The sequence below is a fragment of the Drosophila arizonae genome, chromosome 4, assembly GCF_054131065.1.
Source record: "Drosophila arizonae isolate 15081-1271.41 chromosome 4, UAZ_ARI_1.0, whole genome shotgun sequence".
NCBI lineage: Eukaryota > Metazoa > Arthropoda > Insecta > Diptera > Drosophilidae > Drosophila > Drosophila arizonae.
In genome coordinates, this window is record NC_142924.1 from 15,151,359 (window position 1) to 15,169,766 (window position 18,408).

At 43.8% G+C, this 18,408-nt stretch overlaps 1 protein-coding gene across 1 annotated transcript; it reads left to right on the forward strand.

Moving 5' to 3' along the window:
* The first annotated feature begins 12,625 nt into the window (after nt 1-12,625).
* On the forward strand, nt 12,626-16,411 carry LOC108612330 (uncharacterized). Its single transcript, XM_089468021.1, has 3 exons — nt 12,626-12,902; nt 12,959-13,961; nt 14,032-16,411. Exons 1-3 carry the CDS (start codon nt 12,827-12,829, stop codon nt 16,247-16,249), a joined length of 3,297 nt encoding a protein of 1,098 aa, XP_089324147.1. The 5' UTR covers nt 12,626-12,826; the 3' UTR covers nt 16,250-16,411.
* The last annotated feature ends 1,997 nt before the right edge of the window (nt 16,412-18,408 follow it).

Below are 18,408 nucleotides of genomic sequence, written 5' to 3' on the forward strand. Positions count from 1 at the left end.
TCCTGTATAGACGAGTATATATATATATCTGTCTCATTCACTATCACTCGTTTACTTTCTTCTTCCTCCTCATTTCATTTATTCTCCATTCTCCATTTTGGCATTTAGTTCCAGTTTTGTTCCCTTTCTCTCTCCTGCAATTCATCTAGATCTTTCTTTTCTTTCTTAGTCACTGTTTTGTCTTTTTCTCCCTGTTCTCTCTTAATCCTCTCTCTATTATATCGTGTGGCTCAACTAAATCTTCTGCATCTCTTATATATCATTGAGAGTACCTAAATAGTGAAGTACTTCCAATAAAGCAGCTCAATGCTGCAATCATATCCGCCTTTCTATAAGTTTACAGGGTATTCTAGGCACACACACACACACCCATACATATATGCATATTTACAATTTGAAAGGTCTTTTGAGAAAATATTGTTTTAAATGTGCGCAGCGCTGAACTTGACCCAATGATATTTAGTTAGGCATTGCAGCACTGCTGCTCTGCCATATAGGCTTGATCTTGCTCCAAGAAAGTGCCACCAGCAGCAGCAGCAGCAGCAGCGGCAGCAGCAGCAGCAGCAGCAGCAGCAGCAGCAGCAGCAGCGGTTCCCAGCTGGTTTGGCTGTTGGCTGACAAATGACTAAGGTCGTATGCGGCCTTTGTCGAGGGGCGGTTTCAGCTTGGACGGGCGGTAAGAAGGTCGACGCTGCCTCTGACTTGTCTTGACTCGACTTGGCTTCAACTTGGGCTGAGCCGAGCCGAGTTGAGCTGAGCTGAGCTGAGTTGACTCCACGTCTGCCTCGGATGCATCACACAACAGCTGCAAGCTGTGGCTGGGACGTCATCGCTTGACTTTAGCAGGTGTTCCGCTAGACAAAAGATGCAACAAACAACAACAGCAACAGCAACAACAACAAATTGAAGCTGTTGATGCGCACGAATTCCGTTTTTAGCCGCAGCTTTTCGCGCGCTGTTTCCATTTTGCTGCAATAAAATTTTAATAAGATTTTTTTCTTTATATATTTTATGCTAAGAATATAGAAAATATATATAAAAAATGCCTGTCTCTCTGTGTATGTGTGTGTGTGTGTGTGTGTCAGTCAATAAAGCTAAATCGTGATGCAGCTCGAGCGCTGCCTCAACACTTGCCCAGTTGCCCAGTCACTCGTCGATCGATCGGTTCGAGCTCCATTTTTGTATTGCTTTTGCATTCAGAACTCCTCCAATGCATCGGATGGCTTCATCTACGGCCATTTGTACGGGCACAAAGCTGAAAACGCTTAAATGCCTTATTGTTTATAGCAAATGCAAATTATTTATATTTTTTTCTCATTTTTCTTATTTTTCTTATTTATTTTTGTTTTTTGTTTTAAATGCTGTTAATGACAGTCGCAAATGCAGTTTCAGTTGCGATCGTCTTGAAAGAGATGCACTTTTGGGTGTGTCGTCGTTGTCTACTATAAACGATTATAATATATATACACACATATATAAGCTTGGCATCTATTAATAATGATTGCAAAATCGTCACGTTTATGCGTGCTAAATATTGTGATCAACAGAGTTCATGTAGTGCACAGTAATCGAGTTGATTTCGGCTCTGTAGGTAAAAAATAACAAAGAGTGAGGTATAGCTTCATGAATTAATGTTTATAGTTATTTAAGGAGAGAATATGCTATGAAAGAAAAAAAAAAAATAAATAAATAAAATTCAAATTTAATTCTAAAAAAATATAGAAAGAAATATTTTTTCATATATATTTATATATATATTTTTTTTTAATAATTAAAAAAAATATATATTTCAAATATTCAATGCCAATATCTAATTCTAAAATCTAAAATTCTTATCAAGTAATATAAATTTTTATTTAATTATTTTTTATTATATTATATAAATTAATTAAATATTCTTATTTAATGTGTCTAGATATATTATTAAATTTATATAAGAATATCTCATTCTTATGATTACTTAAAAAGTATTTGCATCAATATAAATTTTCTATTTATTTAATTTTTTTTAATGTAAAAAAATATTTTTATATGTAAGGATCACATCAGATATCATTTTAAATAAACAATTAAAAAATATAGAGTTTAATTACACCTTCTCACTCACTTCTAACTTACTTTTTATTTATATAATTTAAATGATATTTGTTTTCATTCTTAAAATTATTATCATCATCCCAGTTGACTTCATATGGATAAATATAAATATATCTCAAGTACTTTGTGCCTGCTCAGTCAGCCTTTCAGCTGACAGTTAAACGAAAGAATTCCCTCAACAACAACAAATAAATAAATAAAGTTGTAGAAACCTTGGGCAGGGTTAGTGCTATAGAGTGCCTGCTCCTAACTCATACTAAATGATGATGACAGCCTAATTTCAGACATGCTGGGTAATTAAGCGAGAGACAAGACTGTGGGCAGGGGATCACTCGGTCGGTCGATCGGTCGATCGATCGATCTTTGGTTTTTGGTATTTCGGTAGCCCTTGCAAACGCTGGTGGCCTAATGACTGTATCAAAATGTCTGTAGCAGGAGTAGGAGTAGCAGTCGGAGTAGGAGAGATATCGAGATATTTATGGGCCTGTTTGTTTAGCGGACACGCTGCAGCACACTTTAAGTACCGTGTGAGTGAGCATGAAATTGCGGCAGGACTTGCCAGGATGCCAACTGTGCGCAACATATGTTCCGACTCACAACGAAATTTCCCAAAAACGAAAGAGGAAAAGCAGACGACTAATTTCGTTAGTCTACGAGCACTTCCTAATCGCCGGCAGGAAGTTTGAACTGCGTTCTGTTTTGGGAAAAAAGAGTAGAAAAAGAATTGTTGACATGTGACAGGACTTAGCCAGCCGCAGGAGCAGCAGCAGCAGGCCAAACGGACGCACGTCTAATGCACATTTAAATAAGCCTTTTGCTGGCTTTTTGTTTGGCCTTTTGTCCGGCCGTAGTTGCGGTTACGGAAATCCAACGACTTTTCTCTAAGTCGACGCACAACGGCTTAGCCACAGCTCTTGGCCAGCATCGGCTTGTTGGCCAGGCTCTTGAGCCTGGGCAACTCCTAATTACGCGCGTGAGCGCTCTAAATGCAGCAAATAGACATTTGTGCGGGCTGTGGGGGTTGCTTGTTTAGGCCTGGCGACGGCTAATGCCAATTGTTATTCTAATTCTCCCTCTCTCTCTCTCTCTCTCTCTATTTATGTTTTTGATTTTTATTTAAACTACACTCACACACGCACACGCATGACACACGCACGTCTCGCATCGCTCATCCTGCTATGATCTTTTGGCTTAGACAGTTTTGTTTGCATTTTGTTGTAAATCTTTTTCTATATTTTCCATTCTTTTTTTTTTTGCTTTTTTTTGTGTCGATTTTAATGATGCCCTTTGCCTGGCCACGCCCACTGGCCATCATAAATTTAATTTTCAGACCCAAGTGTTGACGGCAGCATTTGATGGGCAGCGGCAACAGCTGTTTGGCAGCCCAGGATCGCGAGGGACAGAGAACGAGTGAGAGGGAGGGAGAAGGGCAACGACTTGGTGTGTGGCCAGCTAATTGAGTGACCAAGCGTGAGGGTCAACAGCAGCAGGAGTAGCAGCAGCAGCAGCAGCAGCTAAAATACAACTTAATTGCCAGCGTATAACAAATTTGAGAACGGGGCAAGCATTTTGTGGCATGTGCAGATTGATGTGGCAGCAGAGATAAAACTTGCCTGAAAATAAATGAAATAAATTAGAAATTTACACAACTCAATAAAATATATATATACATACATACATATATAAATATATGTCGAGAACTATGAAAATCGTACGCCATTCAAGCCTCTTCATGGGCTTTCTGTAGGTCAGCAGCTTCGTGACGAGGCATTGGAGAGCAAGTTGGGCAAGTGTAAATCAATACAAACACACATACATATAGTATACACATATACTTATAGATAAATATATTTATTTGTAATCCGTAATAGTGCGATCATTATAATAGCATCATCGTTTATTTGCAATCATGCGGCACATTGATTAATAAACTGATTATTCATAAGCCACAAGAGGCAGCTTCTTGTTAATGAGCCGTGCGATGAGTTAAGCCTGCGCTGCTATTGGAGCGCAGCGCTTGGGCGCTTTGTTTGGGATTTGGGACTTGGGGCTCGGGGGCATTGGGGTGATAAATTTACGTTTCGTGTGAAGTTTGATAGCTGAGGTCATGCCGTGGATTTATTTCCATAGCTCATATATCATGCGGGCCAACGAGTTATTAACGGGGCGGTAGCTAACACCTGCGTATTAGCTGAATTTCCGCATTGCTTAGCCCAAAAATCGTCAGAGGCCCAAGCAGCAGTACAAATAGCATCCACTCGGAGTGTCTGTGTCCAGTCACTGCTGCCCCAGACATTGACCCAAAAATAAAATTTGAAAAAAAAAACTCTGATGGAAACGAACGCAATGTACGAGATCCAATCAGTTATAAGCACGTTATGATATATTTTCTCTTTTTCTCCCCTTCAATAATAAATCAAATGTTTTGTATATGATGACTTGGCGTGGGAATTGAAAACATCGAAATAGTTTCAATATTGAAAGGTGAGCAAACAGCATCAGCCGAATCGGTAACGAGAACAACACACAAACAAACACACCGAACTGAAACAAAAGGCTAATCAATTAGATTTCTTATCATTGTGGTGCATCAGCGATTGAAAACGAACGAAAACATTTTGGGGCGCCACTCGGCAGCGAAACGGGACAGAGCAGGTGAGATGGCTGCTCAGCGAGATACCCTGGAGAGAACGAAGAGGTTGAATAAAGCAAGTGAAATATGAGAGATGAGTGTGGAGTGGAAATTATATGAGCTGTTTACATAGTATATATTAATATAAATTTATAAATATATATAGATCAGCATGCCCTAGTCTTGTCTATCTATTCATAAACATATATATTGCAGGGTATTCGAGCTAAAAGTGTTTTTCTTAAATCACGAATTTCTTGTCAGCATTTGAAATTAATTTGATGAATATTTTATTTATAGCTTGAACTCATTGAAACTGGGCAATCGGAGTATGATAGTTTTTTAAACTTAAAAGAAAAGTATTTAAGTAAAATAGGAAAAACCCAACTATGGCTGTGATAACTTAGGCTTATTTCTATATGGTATATGAGGCACTGATCTATACAAGCATCTATAAGCTCGATTTCAGACCAGGGTTAACGCTTGAAAAAGCAAGTTTTCTACTAAAAATACATTAAATTTAAATAAAATATATTTTATTTATAAGCAAAATTACTTCAAAAACTGCCAAAATATTATTATAAAATATTAGAAAATTTTAAATCAAAGATTAGAGGTTCTTCAAATACGTTAAGGAAGTTAAACTATTTCCTAGTTCCACATAGCCGACTATGGCACTTCAATTAGTATTATTATTTTTTTTTATTTTTTATTTTTGGTATTTTTAATTTAATAGTATATTTTTTTATTTTTGCACAAAACATTTTGAATTAAAGAGAACACAAAACGACCTCAGACCCATTTGTATGATTGAGAACGCAATTACAGATCATTGACAGTTTGTTGTACTAATTTCAAGAGAGAGAGACGGAGCGAAAGATCCAGATAGCTGGCAAATGAGATGTGATGCCAGAGGGAGCTGCAGGGGGATGGAGCTGTGGGCCCTCATCAATCATGTTTACAAGCGAGAAGAGAGAGAGATAGAGGCAGACAGATAGACAGAATGCGATCCTGCAGACACAATGCAACGAAATTATATCATGTGTTAAAAGTTATGACGGATCATCGAAGGTGTAAAGTGTCTGAGGGGTAGCAACGACCGTTTACTCTCCTCTTTTTATTATTATATACATTGTTTGCTGCTGCTGTTGTTGTTCTTCTTCTTTTTTTGCACAGCTTGACTTTGAAGCTGTCTCTCTCGCCTTTCGCCTCTCGCCTCTCGCCTCTCGTCGCCCCGCCCGTCACTCGCTGATCCCTGCAGCCACTTTCCAATCATTACTCATCAGAGTTGACGACGCATTGTTGATGGGATTTCCGCTTTTGAAGGTGTAGCAACAAATACAATAAGTGCAACAAATACAAATATACAAAAAACGCCCAATCAAAACGAGCCAAACAAAAGGATCGTTCAATATTTTTGATTCCATATTGACAGCGAGGCATACAAATTGCTTGATGATGCGCGGAGTCGTTCAGTTAGCCAATCTCTGTTGCTGTTGCTGTTGCTGTCGTTGTTGTTGTTATAAATTAGCTCAAACTTCGGATACACAACAATGCAACACGGCCATCAATCATTAAAAGCCGAAATCAGAGAAGAGAAAAAAAAAAAAAAAATAAAAATACAAATAAAAAGTAAAGCCAAGCAAAGCAAAACAAAACACATCACACGAAGTGAATGCGCAGTTCAAAGACAGTTCGTTTAACAGCCTCTAGCGATAAGTAGGAATACGATTACCAGGCCAGAGCAGAAACCAAAATACTTGGGTGAATTGGCATCTGGTTTGCTTTAAAATGCCCACTTAGTGTCCAAATATGGCCAAGCTGAGCAGTTGAGCAGTTCAAATGTCGACGAAGACTTGTTCCTGGCTGCATCTTGAAGCCTTCATCTTCATGGCATCTAACCTTAATTGACTTTACGCAAGAATTGATGAAGAAGACGCTACGCTGCAGATGCAGAGGATGACGACGACGACGGCGACGGCGAAGAAGCAGCAGAGGAAAAACTAGAAAATTATCATGCATTGTCTATCGCTTGGGCTGTCAAAGCTCAATATCTGTGACTATCAATTGTTTTCACATCTGAGTTATCTTTTTAATTTCGCGCAACGCTCCATGCCTCCCCATGCTACATAATTTCAGCTTGCAGTTGGCCTGACCCGGGTCAAAGTTGAGAGTGCCATGTGTGTGTGTGCCTGTGTGTGTGTGTGTACTACTACAACATACTGCTGCTGCTGCTGCTGTTGTTGTTGCTGCTGCTATTGCCGGACTAGACCAGGCCGAGTGCCCACATTCAGCGCTGGCCAGCCATGTGTGTAAGCGTATGTCGCGTGTTTCATTAAGGCGACAAACAACAAACCTCAACAGCCAGAGACCCAGCCAGAGACCCGGCCTCAGATTTCCAGCGATGATCATCGTCGTCGTCGTCGGGCATATTGTGACCTCAAAAATTGCGAAAAAATAACGAACGTGCGGTAAAAGCGTCGCCAAAGGAACACTACAAATATTTTTGGTGTGTCCCTAAAAATGCTAGAGCAAAATATTGGACTTAATATATGGAAATGGCAGTTAATAAAAAAGAAAATAATAAAAAGTTAATAAGCAGAATAGGAGTAAATATATCTTGTTAATTTAATTGTTAAAATGAATATTGTATATTCCATATATAATTTTAGGTAAGCTCAGTTCTTCTCATTTATTCGTCAACAAATATTTAAATGTTTTTGCATTAAATTAATTTATACAAATTCTTTCTATGAATCATAATCAATAATGTTCATGAATCTACTTTTTTTGTTTGTTTTGTTTTTGTGCTTTTATTATTTTTATTATAATATTTCTAAGCATTACTCATTTTATTTCAGTCTAAAATATTTCAAATACATTCGAATATTTTTTTAGGGTCATAACTTGGAAATTTTTTATTCAATCGATTTCTTATATCAATTAAAAAATGTAAAACATTATTGTTAAATATAGTTGAATTTTTTATTATTATATGTATTCTATTTATACTATATATTTTATATAATTGAATGATATATATTTTAATTAATTATTTTGTTATATATTTATTATTAAATATTAATTTTTTATTATTATTAAATATTTTGTAATACATTTGTTATTGAATATTAATATAATACATTTCATAATATATTTTATTTATATATATATTTATTAAAATTATATTTATTATTATTTATATAATATTTTAATTATTTCATTTATTTTTATTATTATATATTTTTAATAATTTAGAATTGCGCATTTAAATGACATTTTAATTCATAATTACATTTTCATAATTAATTTATATTACTTTTCTTTATATTAATTCTCTACATCATTCTACAATCTAGAGCTGTTTAGTTATATACTCATCAGATTAAATATTTATCGCAGCAAGAATTCTCTTTGGCTTCTCAATCTTCCAAAAAAGAAAAACTTGTCATAAACATATGAAATATTTCGCTCAGTGCACACTTACTGCTTCAGATGGAGTCAAGCCGCAGAGATGGCCTGGCCAAAACGGCTGGGGCAGCCTCCCAGTTTTTGGCTTTGGCCCGGCCTGGTGTGTTCGTGTGTGTGTGTGTGTAGTTACGATGCGCATTGTAGACGCGATGTGCCACACCTGTTTCATGTTGCAGGCTCTGGCTGAGGTTGAGGCTGAGCCTGAGACTGAGACTGAGACTGCATGGACGACGGACGGTGGCCAGCAGAACCAGCCGCACTGAGCCGCAAGCAGCCTTGTGAGAATATTTTTTTTAGGCTGCCGCCGTGTGTGTGCACAACAATTTTTTGGTCTCTAACTGACCTTAGAGCTGTTGCAGTTGCAGTTGCTGTTGCTGTTGCAGTTGCAGTTGTTCTGCTTGTTGCTGCAACGCATTTCTTTTACTGCTAGGCGGTGTTGGTGGCTGATAATGATGGACTGTATTAACCGTTAGCCAACTGGCTGGCTGTCTGACTGTCTGGCCGTACGACAAGCGCTGGCAATCAGTGGACATTTTGATATTTTGTTTTTCTTTCGTTTTTTTTTTTTTTTTTTTTGTGCTTGTGTCTCTTACATGGTTTTTCTTTTTATTTTGGGGAAAAGAGATTTTATTCACCGGCCCCCCAAACGCTTTCACTCAACGCGTTTCCAATCCCAACCCTACGCCAAACAATTTGAACTTGTCAAGGCTAATCAGTTTTCCTTTCATTTAGCCAGACGTCTGCGACACCGACGTTGATGCATGGCCATGTCAGCGAGCCGCCAACGATCACTAGCAACAACAACAACAACAACAACAACAACTGCAACCAACAACAACAACATTCAGTTAGCTACGACTCACAGCGCTTTGTCGCAATTATCAAAAAGCGCGCAAATTTTCACACGCGGCCTATCATGGCGAATAGTTAGCCAAGGCATCTGAGTTGTCCACACATCAGCACTAATTACGGCTCATTATAGTGACCAAAGTGTAGCATGTTGTCAGCCAGAGAGGACAACAGCAGCAGCAACAGCAGCAGCAGCAACAGCCCCACTGACAATCAGCGACAACGACGAGTGGCAACAATTACAAGCTGCAACAAGCTGCAACAACTTTGAACCGAACTCTGGTTGCACTTCAGCACATTTCTGCACATATTGAATACGAAGAGATGTGGAAGCTGAAGAGAGAATACATAGTTGAGTAGAGTGTTATTAAAACCGATTGAGATTGCCAGGAGAATTTCGATTATGGCATTTGCAATAATGTTACGGAATTTCGAAAACTATTCATTAAGGTTCCCTTGAGCAATCTATGTGAGGATAGTTTAGATCAATAAATGCAGTGATTTATAGGGGGTTTGTTTCAGATACAATATAAATAAAATTAAAAAAAAAAAAAATAATTTTAGCTTTTTGTTATATAGGAGTCCAACAAAGAAATTTATGAACATAATAGCAGCGCCTCAAACATATTTATGGGAATATTTAAGTATTTTTTATTTATTAATTCAATTGCTAAAAGAGCTCTTAGCTGAGAAAAGGCTAAAGGATTATTGCATCACTTCGTTTCTGCCCCTCTATATAACATGAGTCAAGGTCTCTCAGACTCTAATCTTACAGCATTACAAGCTGACTGCCCAAGTGCTTAAACTCCATTTAAGTCTTAGACTAATGCGACTCGTGGCGCTAGACAGAAACAGAGAGAGAGATAGACAGAGAGATCCAGAGCGAGAGCGTGAGAGACAGAGAGAGAGAGAGAGAGAGAGAGCTATGAGGTAGGCATCTAAACACCTGACAGTTGTTGGCGAGTGTTGGCGCTACAATGTGACCAGCAGACAGTTGGTCAGATTGCTTGTTGTCATTGTTATTGTTGTTGTTGTTGTGAACGTCTCGGAACGTTTTGTCTGGCTAACCATTTTTGGCAACGATGGAGACTAACTACATTAATTGAAAGTTACGAAGAGAACGCGCTTCGATTGCAACACGCTAAAGAAAAACCGCCACAAATTTGTATTGCCAGAAATTCTGTTGCCTAGACAAAAGCCAAAAGTGTCATCTGAACAATTAAATGCTTCAGAAAGAGAAACACTTGAACCCGTTCAAAAGAAACACAAACACAAGCACAAACGGCAAATGTCAAATGGAATTGAAGAGCCCAGCGAGCCGAGCCGTCTTCAATTAGCTTAAATTTCAGCTATCGAATAGTTGCGCTGCTCGAGTCTGGCTGATAAGTGTATGATGTATCGATTGTGTGATACTCTCACTTGAGAATTCATAGAGTTGTTATTGTTGTTGCTTAATCGAAAAACACTTGGGAAAATCGTTCAACGATTTAAAAATATCGGCAAGAAACCCTTGAAGACTACAGAAAACAACAACAACATCGTTGCAGCTGAAAGAGAAGCAGGTGGAGTGGAGTCGACGTCGACGTCGTCGTCGTCGTCAGCGAGGTAGACAGTGCTTGCCGATCGTAGAGTCATCATCGCTTGTTTGGAGCTCGTTCAAAGTTCGTGTCAACATCATCAATTTTGATCAATATGTATTGCCCATCGAAGCTACGAGTGTTGGCTCTGCGACTTGCCCGAGAGAGCTGCCCTGGCACTCGCTCCCAGTTCCACTTCCACTCCCACTCCCACTTCCACTCTGCCACGGGGCACCCACCGATCGTGTTTGGTTCGTCTATGATCGTCATATAGTCGACAAAAATATGGTAAATTACAATTATTAGGCATTTGGCTTGTTTGTTTATTGATCGCCGTATTGAGGTTACACACTAAATGATACATCGAACGAACAAACGATCGATCGATCGATCGATCGATAGAGCGATCGAATGATTGCTGATCGTTCAATTGGCCCGAACGCTCGGACACCGAGTGAAATCTTTTGCCAAGATGTATGAAAATTGCTGACTAAATGGTTGCCATAAGACACGATTATTTTTAGCCCGATCACTGGTCACACTGATCACTGATCACCGATCACTAATCACTGATCGCTGATCACTGATTGCTGATCACTGATCACTTTCTATGGGTAAGAGTGGATTGGTGACATACGCTGCGCTTGCCCAACTGTCTGGCTGCTGACCTAGCTCATAGCAATTATCATCTTCAGCCATGATCAATGCTGCGCAGTGCCCGAGTCAAGAGCCTGTCCAAGTTCAAGTCTAGTTAAGTGACGCCCTAAGGCAGCGACGAGCGACGACCGACGAGCGATGAGCGACCCTGTTTAAGTTTATAAAAACTCATTATAATGTCTTATAAATGCACTTGTATCAAGTGGGATTTCTTGATTGCCGTACCATCCGCAGTTTCGCTCTACACTGATCCGTTTTGCTCTGCTCTTTTTGCTCTGTGTCTTTGATCTCCATTGCTGTTGTTGTTGTTGTTGTGTGTTGTGTTGCTGCAACTGCAATCGCTTGAGCTGAGCTCGGGCTCCCATGCTCCTCAGCGTCATCGTTGGACTTAGACACATAGTTCGCTCAAGATCATAACATGACCTTTTGACTGGCAGTGATTTCTACGCCCACGCGTATAAACCAGACCCAACAGCAACAACAACACAAGCAACCCAAACAACAACAGCAACAACAGCAACAACAACAACAATGAGTCTGGTTAACTTTTGCTGTGGCTTTTGTGGTTTATGTATGTTTATGGAAAATGGGTTATGAGATATTTCTTCCTTTTATCTTTGGCCATTTCTATTTGACCATGGGAAATAAAGTTTTCTGTTCAGAGACGCTCTGGTAGGTAGGCCGAGGTAGGTAGAGGTAGGTAGGTTGTACCCTCTTAATCGAGTTGCATTCTTTGGGCACGAACGAAGGACGTTCCGCATCTGACACCTACGCATTTGGCCTTTCTACTCACTGATCCAGTTGATAAGGCCACTGACTTGGCCGGCCTGACTTGTTGCTGCCCAGCCCAAGGAAATTATTTGCATGGCTAACGAATTTCGACCAATCAATAAACAGTTAACGGCGCTGGCCCATTCTCAAGTCTCTCCACCCTTAATTTATTCAAATGTCTATTTGTGTAGCCCATTTGCGTATATTTTTAGGGGTGTACGAACCTTCCGAAACTCACAGACAATGAGCGATTCGCACGCGAGGCTCACCTGATTGCATTAACCCACTGCGCGTGGAGTGCAAGGACTTTTAGCCCCGTCACAGTCATTGAGGAAGTTTAGCCATGCACTTGCCATGGGGTATATCGATTCTGAAAGTGGAGGTGGCGGTGATATATGTGTGGGAGTGGGAGGGAGTAGACTAACCCTAACTCGTATTTGTCTAGCACAAACTTAATTGATTTTTAATAAAATTACCTGAACTTCTCCTTAGCTAAGCTGATTTCAGAAAGGGTATACAGTTGTATTCGAGCTGTTTCGGACATATTCCCCATTTGTTTACACGTGCCACGTTGCCAGGGCGACGTTTGGCAGGGCATTCCAATGCAAAACAAATCGAATTTTGGCTCAGTGTCGCGAGTTTGATGGAATTTCGTTGAGTTGTTCGCATTTAGTGTTCGCCTTAGCCTTGTCCCGTCGTGGTGTCCAACTCCAGTGACGTCAATTCTCTCTCTCTCTCACTCTCTCAGGTGCAATGAACTAGGTGAATAGACATGATTACGGGTCCGGAAGCTAGACAAACGCATAGGTTGCTGGACTTGAAGAAGCAGCAATGGGCCAAGGAAAGAGGTGAGTGCAGTGCAGCCTCCGTGAGAGCAGCTCCTAACGGTGTCTTCTCTTGGCAGAGGAGATAGCGCGCATGGATGAGCTGTACCACCATCAGCACACCTCATCCACCTCGCACCACAAGATCGAGCGCACCTCCATACGCACGTACTACTCCAATCTGGATCTCAGCCAGAGCTCCTCGAACCAGACCTCCAGCCACGCCCGCCAGCCGCCCGCTCCACCCATGCAGTTGATTGTGCGGCCGCAGCCCGCCACGGACTATCGCCCAGTGCAGCGGCAGCGCAGCGAGGACTACATGAACCAGGTGGAGCGCTACATGGACGAGCTGGACGTGGATGCCGATGCGGACTTTGAGGACGATGAATTGCTGTACAGGCGTCAGCGGCGTGGCAGCTATGCGCCCGGCATGTCCGAGAGACAGCTGCAGGCGCCACCCGGCCGCTACGTGGAGCTGGTGCCCACGGCGCTGCAAACGGCCAAAGGGCGCATGCAACACCCTCCGCAGCAGCAGCAGCAGCACCAGCAGCAGCACAGGCTAAGGAGTCCCAGTTTACCCACAATCAGGCAGCGGGAGTATCAGGCAGGGCGCAGGCAACAGGGACAACAGCAGCAGCAGCTAAAAGCGGCCAATCAACTTGGCCAAGTCAATGGCAACGTGAAGGGAACAAACATTGATCCCGGCAACGCCAACATGCCACATCGATTAAACAATCCGAATGGGAGCCAAGCGCCAGTTGGTTGCCAGGAAGAGGACACTTCCGGCTATCTGAGCGACACGCCCAAGAACACACACACGCCCGACATTTGGTACAACGATGCAGCCAGCCAAAATGGGAGCATTAGTGGGATGGGCAGCGCCAGCCAGACCGAGGAGAGCGTTGGCAACGCCTCGCGTTTGAGGCGATCGATACAGGGGGCGGCCATGCCCCTACCCCAGCCCCTGCCCATGGCTACGCCCACGCCCACTGCTGGTGCTCAAGCGTCCAAGCCGACGCGCCGTGGGGCTGCACAGCGCCACAGCTATGAGCCACTGGCAGCCGATGGCTACCTGGCAGACAGGTGAGTAGCGAACTCCTAGAATCTAACCAAGTTCGAGTGGAGGCTAATGGGCTTCTCTCCAATTGAGCAGCTGCTGTTATGTGGCCGCTCCGTCGACCTGCTCCAACGTGAGTCTCAGTCGCGACGTGTCCACGTCGAACACCTACCAGGTGCACATCAGCAACAGCTGCGAGCAGGGGGACTACTATGTGCAGGAGCGGGATCGAGATCGGGATCGGGAGCGCGCCCGCTGGGCCAACTACAACGGGCAGCAGCCGGTGGCGGTGGCGGTGCCGGCGGGTTGGCTGAATCGTGGCATGCACGATCTCAAGGACAGCGAGGACGATGCGCAGTCGGTGCACTCATCCTCCACTTATCTGCGCGGGCAGAATGCGCCGCTTGACGCGCACACGCTGGCCGAGCGCATGGACAAGCGGCGGAAGGCGGCCGAGTATCACAATGCGATCAAGAAGCAGCTGCAGGAGCGCGAGCTGATACGCAAGTGGGAGCTGGAGCGGCACAGGCAGGAGGAGCAGCTGGAGGAGCAGCGCATGCGCAGGCAGAAGCAACTGGAGCAGGAGCGACTGGAGCACGAGCGTCGCCAGATGCTGGAGCGCGAGGAAGCGCAGCGCAAGAAGCAGCAGGCGATGCTAGATGCCATTGCCAAGGCAGAGGTGGCCGCCAAAATGGAGAAGCAAAAGAAGCGCAAGAACCGCGAGCGAGCCCAGAGCCAGGAGCAGGCCGACAGGCCGGAGCTGCTGCAGGTGCTCTCCGTGGAAGAGGAAGAGATTGTTGAGGAGCAACTAGAGCATGCAGCGGATGCAGAGAGTCATACGCCGCGTGCAGCGCCGCCTCCTCCTCCTCCAGCAGCAGCAGCAGCAGCACCACCACCAGCAGCAGCAGCTGCTGCTCCACCAGCTGTGGTCTCCGAGGAGAAGGTGCTCATTGGCACACCCATCAATCTGAGGCGCACCATCACGAAGCCCATCAAGCAACCGACCTCAGAGACAACAGAGGGCGCTGCCAAGGAGTCACCCGGGAAGACGAAGGCGAAGCTGACGAGCTCTGTCGAGGAGAAGGAGAACTTGGCGCTGCTCATGCAGCCAGCCACACTGATCCCGCTGCCCGTGACCACGGACATATTCGGACTGCAGAATGCCATTGGGAATCTGCAGATTGCCACGTACTTCATGCAGCAGCCGGCGCCGGTGCCGCCGCCGGCCAGCACGGAGCGGAGCTACTCCAAGGCGACCATGACGCAGCGCACGGAGACCTCGATCTGCACCGAGGATGGCTACCAGGCGGAGAAGGAGGAGGATGAGGAACTGCTGCACACGACACGCTCGGGGCGCACTGCCCTGGAGACGGCCAGCGGCTTCTTCTCGCCCGATTCCCTGGAGGTGGATATTGCGCGACAGCCAGCCGAGCAGGACAAACTGGCGCTGATCCCAGTGAAGACTCCTGCTGCAGCCGGCGAGTCGGCGAACAGGCTGAGGCGAGCCACTGAGGGCGCTCTGCAAGCGGATGTGGAGACCCAGACGGAGCTGCCGCTCAACTGCGATCTGTGTCTGTTCCACGACAACTTCTACAAGGTGCTGCTGAAGCGCGAGGTGTCCACCACGACCACGACGCAGACGTCGAAGACCCAAACACAGCCGGCGAAGGAGTCGGCGGCGGAGAAGGACCACGAGACAACGACGACCACCACTACGACGACGACGACCACGTTCAAGGCGAAGACCAAGGACAAGGAGAAGGAGAAGGACAAGAACAGGAAGAATCAGGGCAAGGACAAGGATGGCCACAAAATGGACGATCGCCCCAAGTGGGGCGTCAATCGGCCGGTGGTGCAGTATGTTAAGGCCAGCGATCGGGATCCCTTCTGCCTGCGTAAGAAGAAGAACCATGTGGCCAAGCCGCCGCGCTCCCAGTCCATGGACTCGCGCCTGGACACCGTGGTCGTGCTGCCCGAGGCTCAACTGTGCCAGGGTGACGGTGCGGCGCTCATCAGCACTACCCAGGAGGAGGAGGGTTTCCTGCTGAAAGCGCGCAATGTCTGCACCGAAATTCTGCCCATCAAAACGGATGAAAAGGGTCGCATTTTCCTCAACTTTCGCGAGGCTAGCGCCATCATGAACGAGGACGAAATAAAGGATAAGCTGAGGCAGAAGTACTTCAACTTCGGCCGGATACTACCACGCCGCAGCTGGGCCTCGGCCACGCAGCACGGTCTGCCCTTCAGTGTGACCGCAGCAGCGGCCACAGCGCCCCCAGCCACGCTCACAGTGGGCGACCTGGCGGACGATTAAATATTAGAGTCCATAACTTGACACGAAAATGTATTTCTAGCAAAGGCACAAACCGAAAAAAGAAGAAAAAAACACAATCAATTTTTTAAACAAAAGTAATAATATGTATAATTGGAAAAGGCACAAAAAAAAAAATGTAGATGAAAATATAAAGAAGTTGAGTAGCAAAAACAATGAATTTAAAATTTATTGAAATGAAAATTAATTAAGAAAAGTTGTGTGAACTATTTTGAAGGTTGGTTAAAAATTTCTTAAAGGAAAAGAGATTTTCAAAACGTATAAAAGAAATATTTCCCCTCTTAATTTCTTAAAGCTAGAGTGAAATGAACTTAACTTTGGAACAGAGATAAACTAATAAAATTAATTAATTTTAAGGAATTTTAAGACAACCTTCACAGTTTTAAAATTCCTTAAATAAATTAATTCTAATTTATGCCAGAGTAAAGTGAAGGAAAGAAAAGTTTTTAACTTTCTGTCAAATTCAATTTGCTTATTTACTTAAAATGCTGGAACTCAAAAGCTTAAGACTCACATCGAGCAGCTGCAGCTTTTTGTCAGCCAGGGCATGACGAAAGGAACTTTAGAGCTTTTGTTGCTCAGCGTTTTGGGTGTCTGCGTGTCGGTGTTGGTGTTGGTGTTGGTGTCGGCAGCTTAGCAACATCTATTAGCAACATTGTTGCCAGGTTAACGCTGAAAGCTACAAATCACTGAGATGCTGGCTTATTGTTCATGGTGAGTTAGCGCTCACACACGCTTCGATCAGCGAACAGCCTTGTGCGCAGGTTCAGCTTCAGCTCCAGGTTCAGTTGCAGGTCTTCAGGCCTCCCCCACTCCCCCACTCTGCCGCTCCTGCTGCCAGTCTCGGATCTCGGATGCCAATCTCGAGTCAGTTCGTTCGTGTTACACTTTCACAGAACTCAAAATGTCGTATTTCACGCAGTTTTACGAGCGTTCGCGTAAATTTATGCGAAAAATCGTAAATAATAAGCCGAAGGCATAGTCTATAGCATCATATATGGGACAGGGTGTAGGGGTAGGGGTAGGGGTAGGGCCAGCTATAGCCAGGCTATTTGAATGCTGCTGTGGGGCGTTGCAGTCCTTCGGCTGCAGTTACCAAGTGGGCGCAGCATATTTTCTGTTAATTAACGCACTTTGTGCGTGCTGCCAGTAGACGAACCCGCCCAGCAGATACCCTGTAAAGGCAGCAGCAGCACGTCTCTGGCTGCCTTGGGACTGGTGGGTGTCTCGCTGCTAGGCTCATTCTCACCTCAACTTTTGGCAGCTTGTTAACAACTGTCGAACTGTCCGTCCGTCTGTCGCCGGGAACTGTCTTGAGTGGCTTATAACAATGCAATGCGCTGAAGAATTAATAGCATGTGCTAATGCAAGCTCTCTAGCTACCCGAAACGAAGCCAAGGTGCTACCCAACAAGTTCAATGGCTCAGTGCCTCGAACCTATTACGGCTGACCTTAGGTTCGTTTCGGAGTTCTCCCATTCTTCTTGGCCAAACAAAGCGCCCAACATACACAACATTGCCAACTGAAATAAACTACGAAAAAAGTTCTCATTCGTGTTCTAGTTTCGCTTTGGCACAACATTTTCTGCGATTGCATGTTGCAAGTAGCTGGAAGTTGCAAACGCGGTCCAATGTCATGTGAGTGCGTGTGTGTGTGCCTGAGCGTGTGTGTGTGTGCATGTCAATTGTTTGGGTTTTGGACTGCCTTGAACGTATGCCAAAATCAAAACACCTTTTGACTGGTTGATTAATGACGCAACATTAGAAATTCATAAGCATTAGGCATTCGCTACCTAGATTTTCGGTTAGCTCTTAACCCGTTGAAAATGTTCTTGCACTCGAGTTTGTATAGTTCTCTTCGTTTTTGAACCACAAAAGTGACAGCCAGGCCCAAACAAAGGCATAATTAATGACAATGCGGCGACATAATCAATAGAAACTCTGAAGTGGGCATTTAGGTGCTCGACTCCTGCTAAATCGATCAAGAAGCTGCCCAATTTGAGGCGACTTCAGCTCTGCGCGTCTCTGGCTCAGCTAAGCGTTAACTATTCCTGATGCTCTTTTTTTTTTTTGCATGATGAGCCATGATTAATGATTCGCAGGACGGCATTCAAGATCAACGGTTAGTTCAAGTAGTTTTGC

What these genes read in the sequence shown, in the direction of transcription:
- LOC108612330 (XM_089468021.1), top strand. Translation starts at nt 12,827, where the DNA reads ATGATTACGGGTCCGGAAGCTAGACAAACGCATAGGTTGCTGGACTTG. An exon ending in GCAATGGGCCAAGGAAAGAG is followed by an intron (nt 12,903 to 12,958) that starts GTGAGTGCAGTG and finishes TTCTCTTGGCAG; the next exon opens with AGGAGATAGCGCGCATGGAT. An exon ending in GATGGCTACCTGGCAGACAG is followed by an intron (nt 13,962 to 14,031) that starts GTGAGTAGCGAA and finishes CCAATTGAGCAG; the next exon opens with CTGCTGTTATGTGGCCGCTC.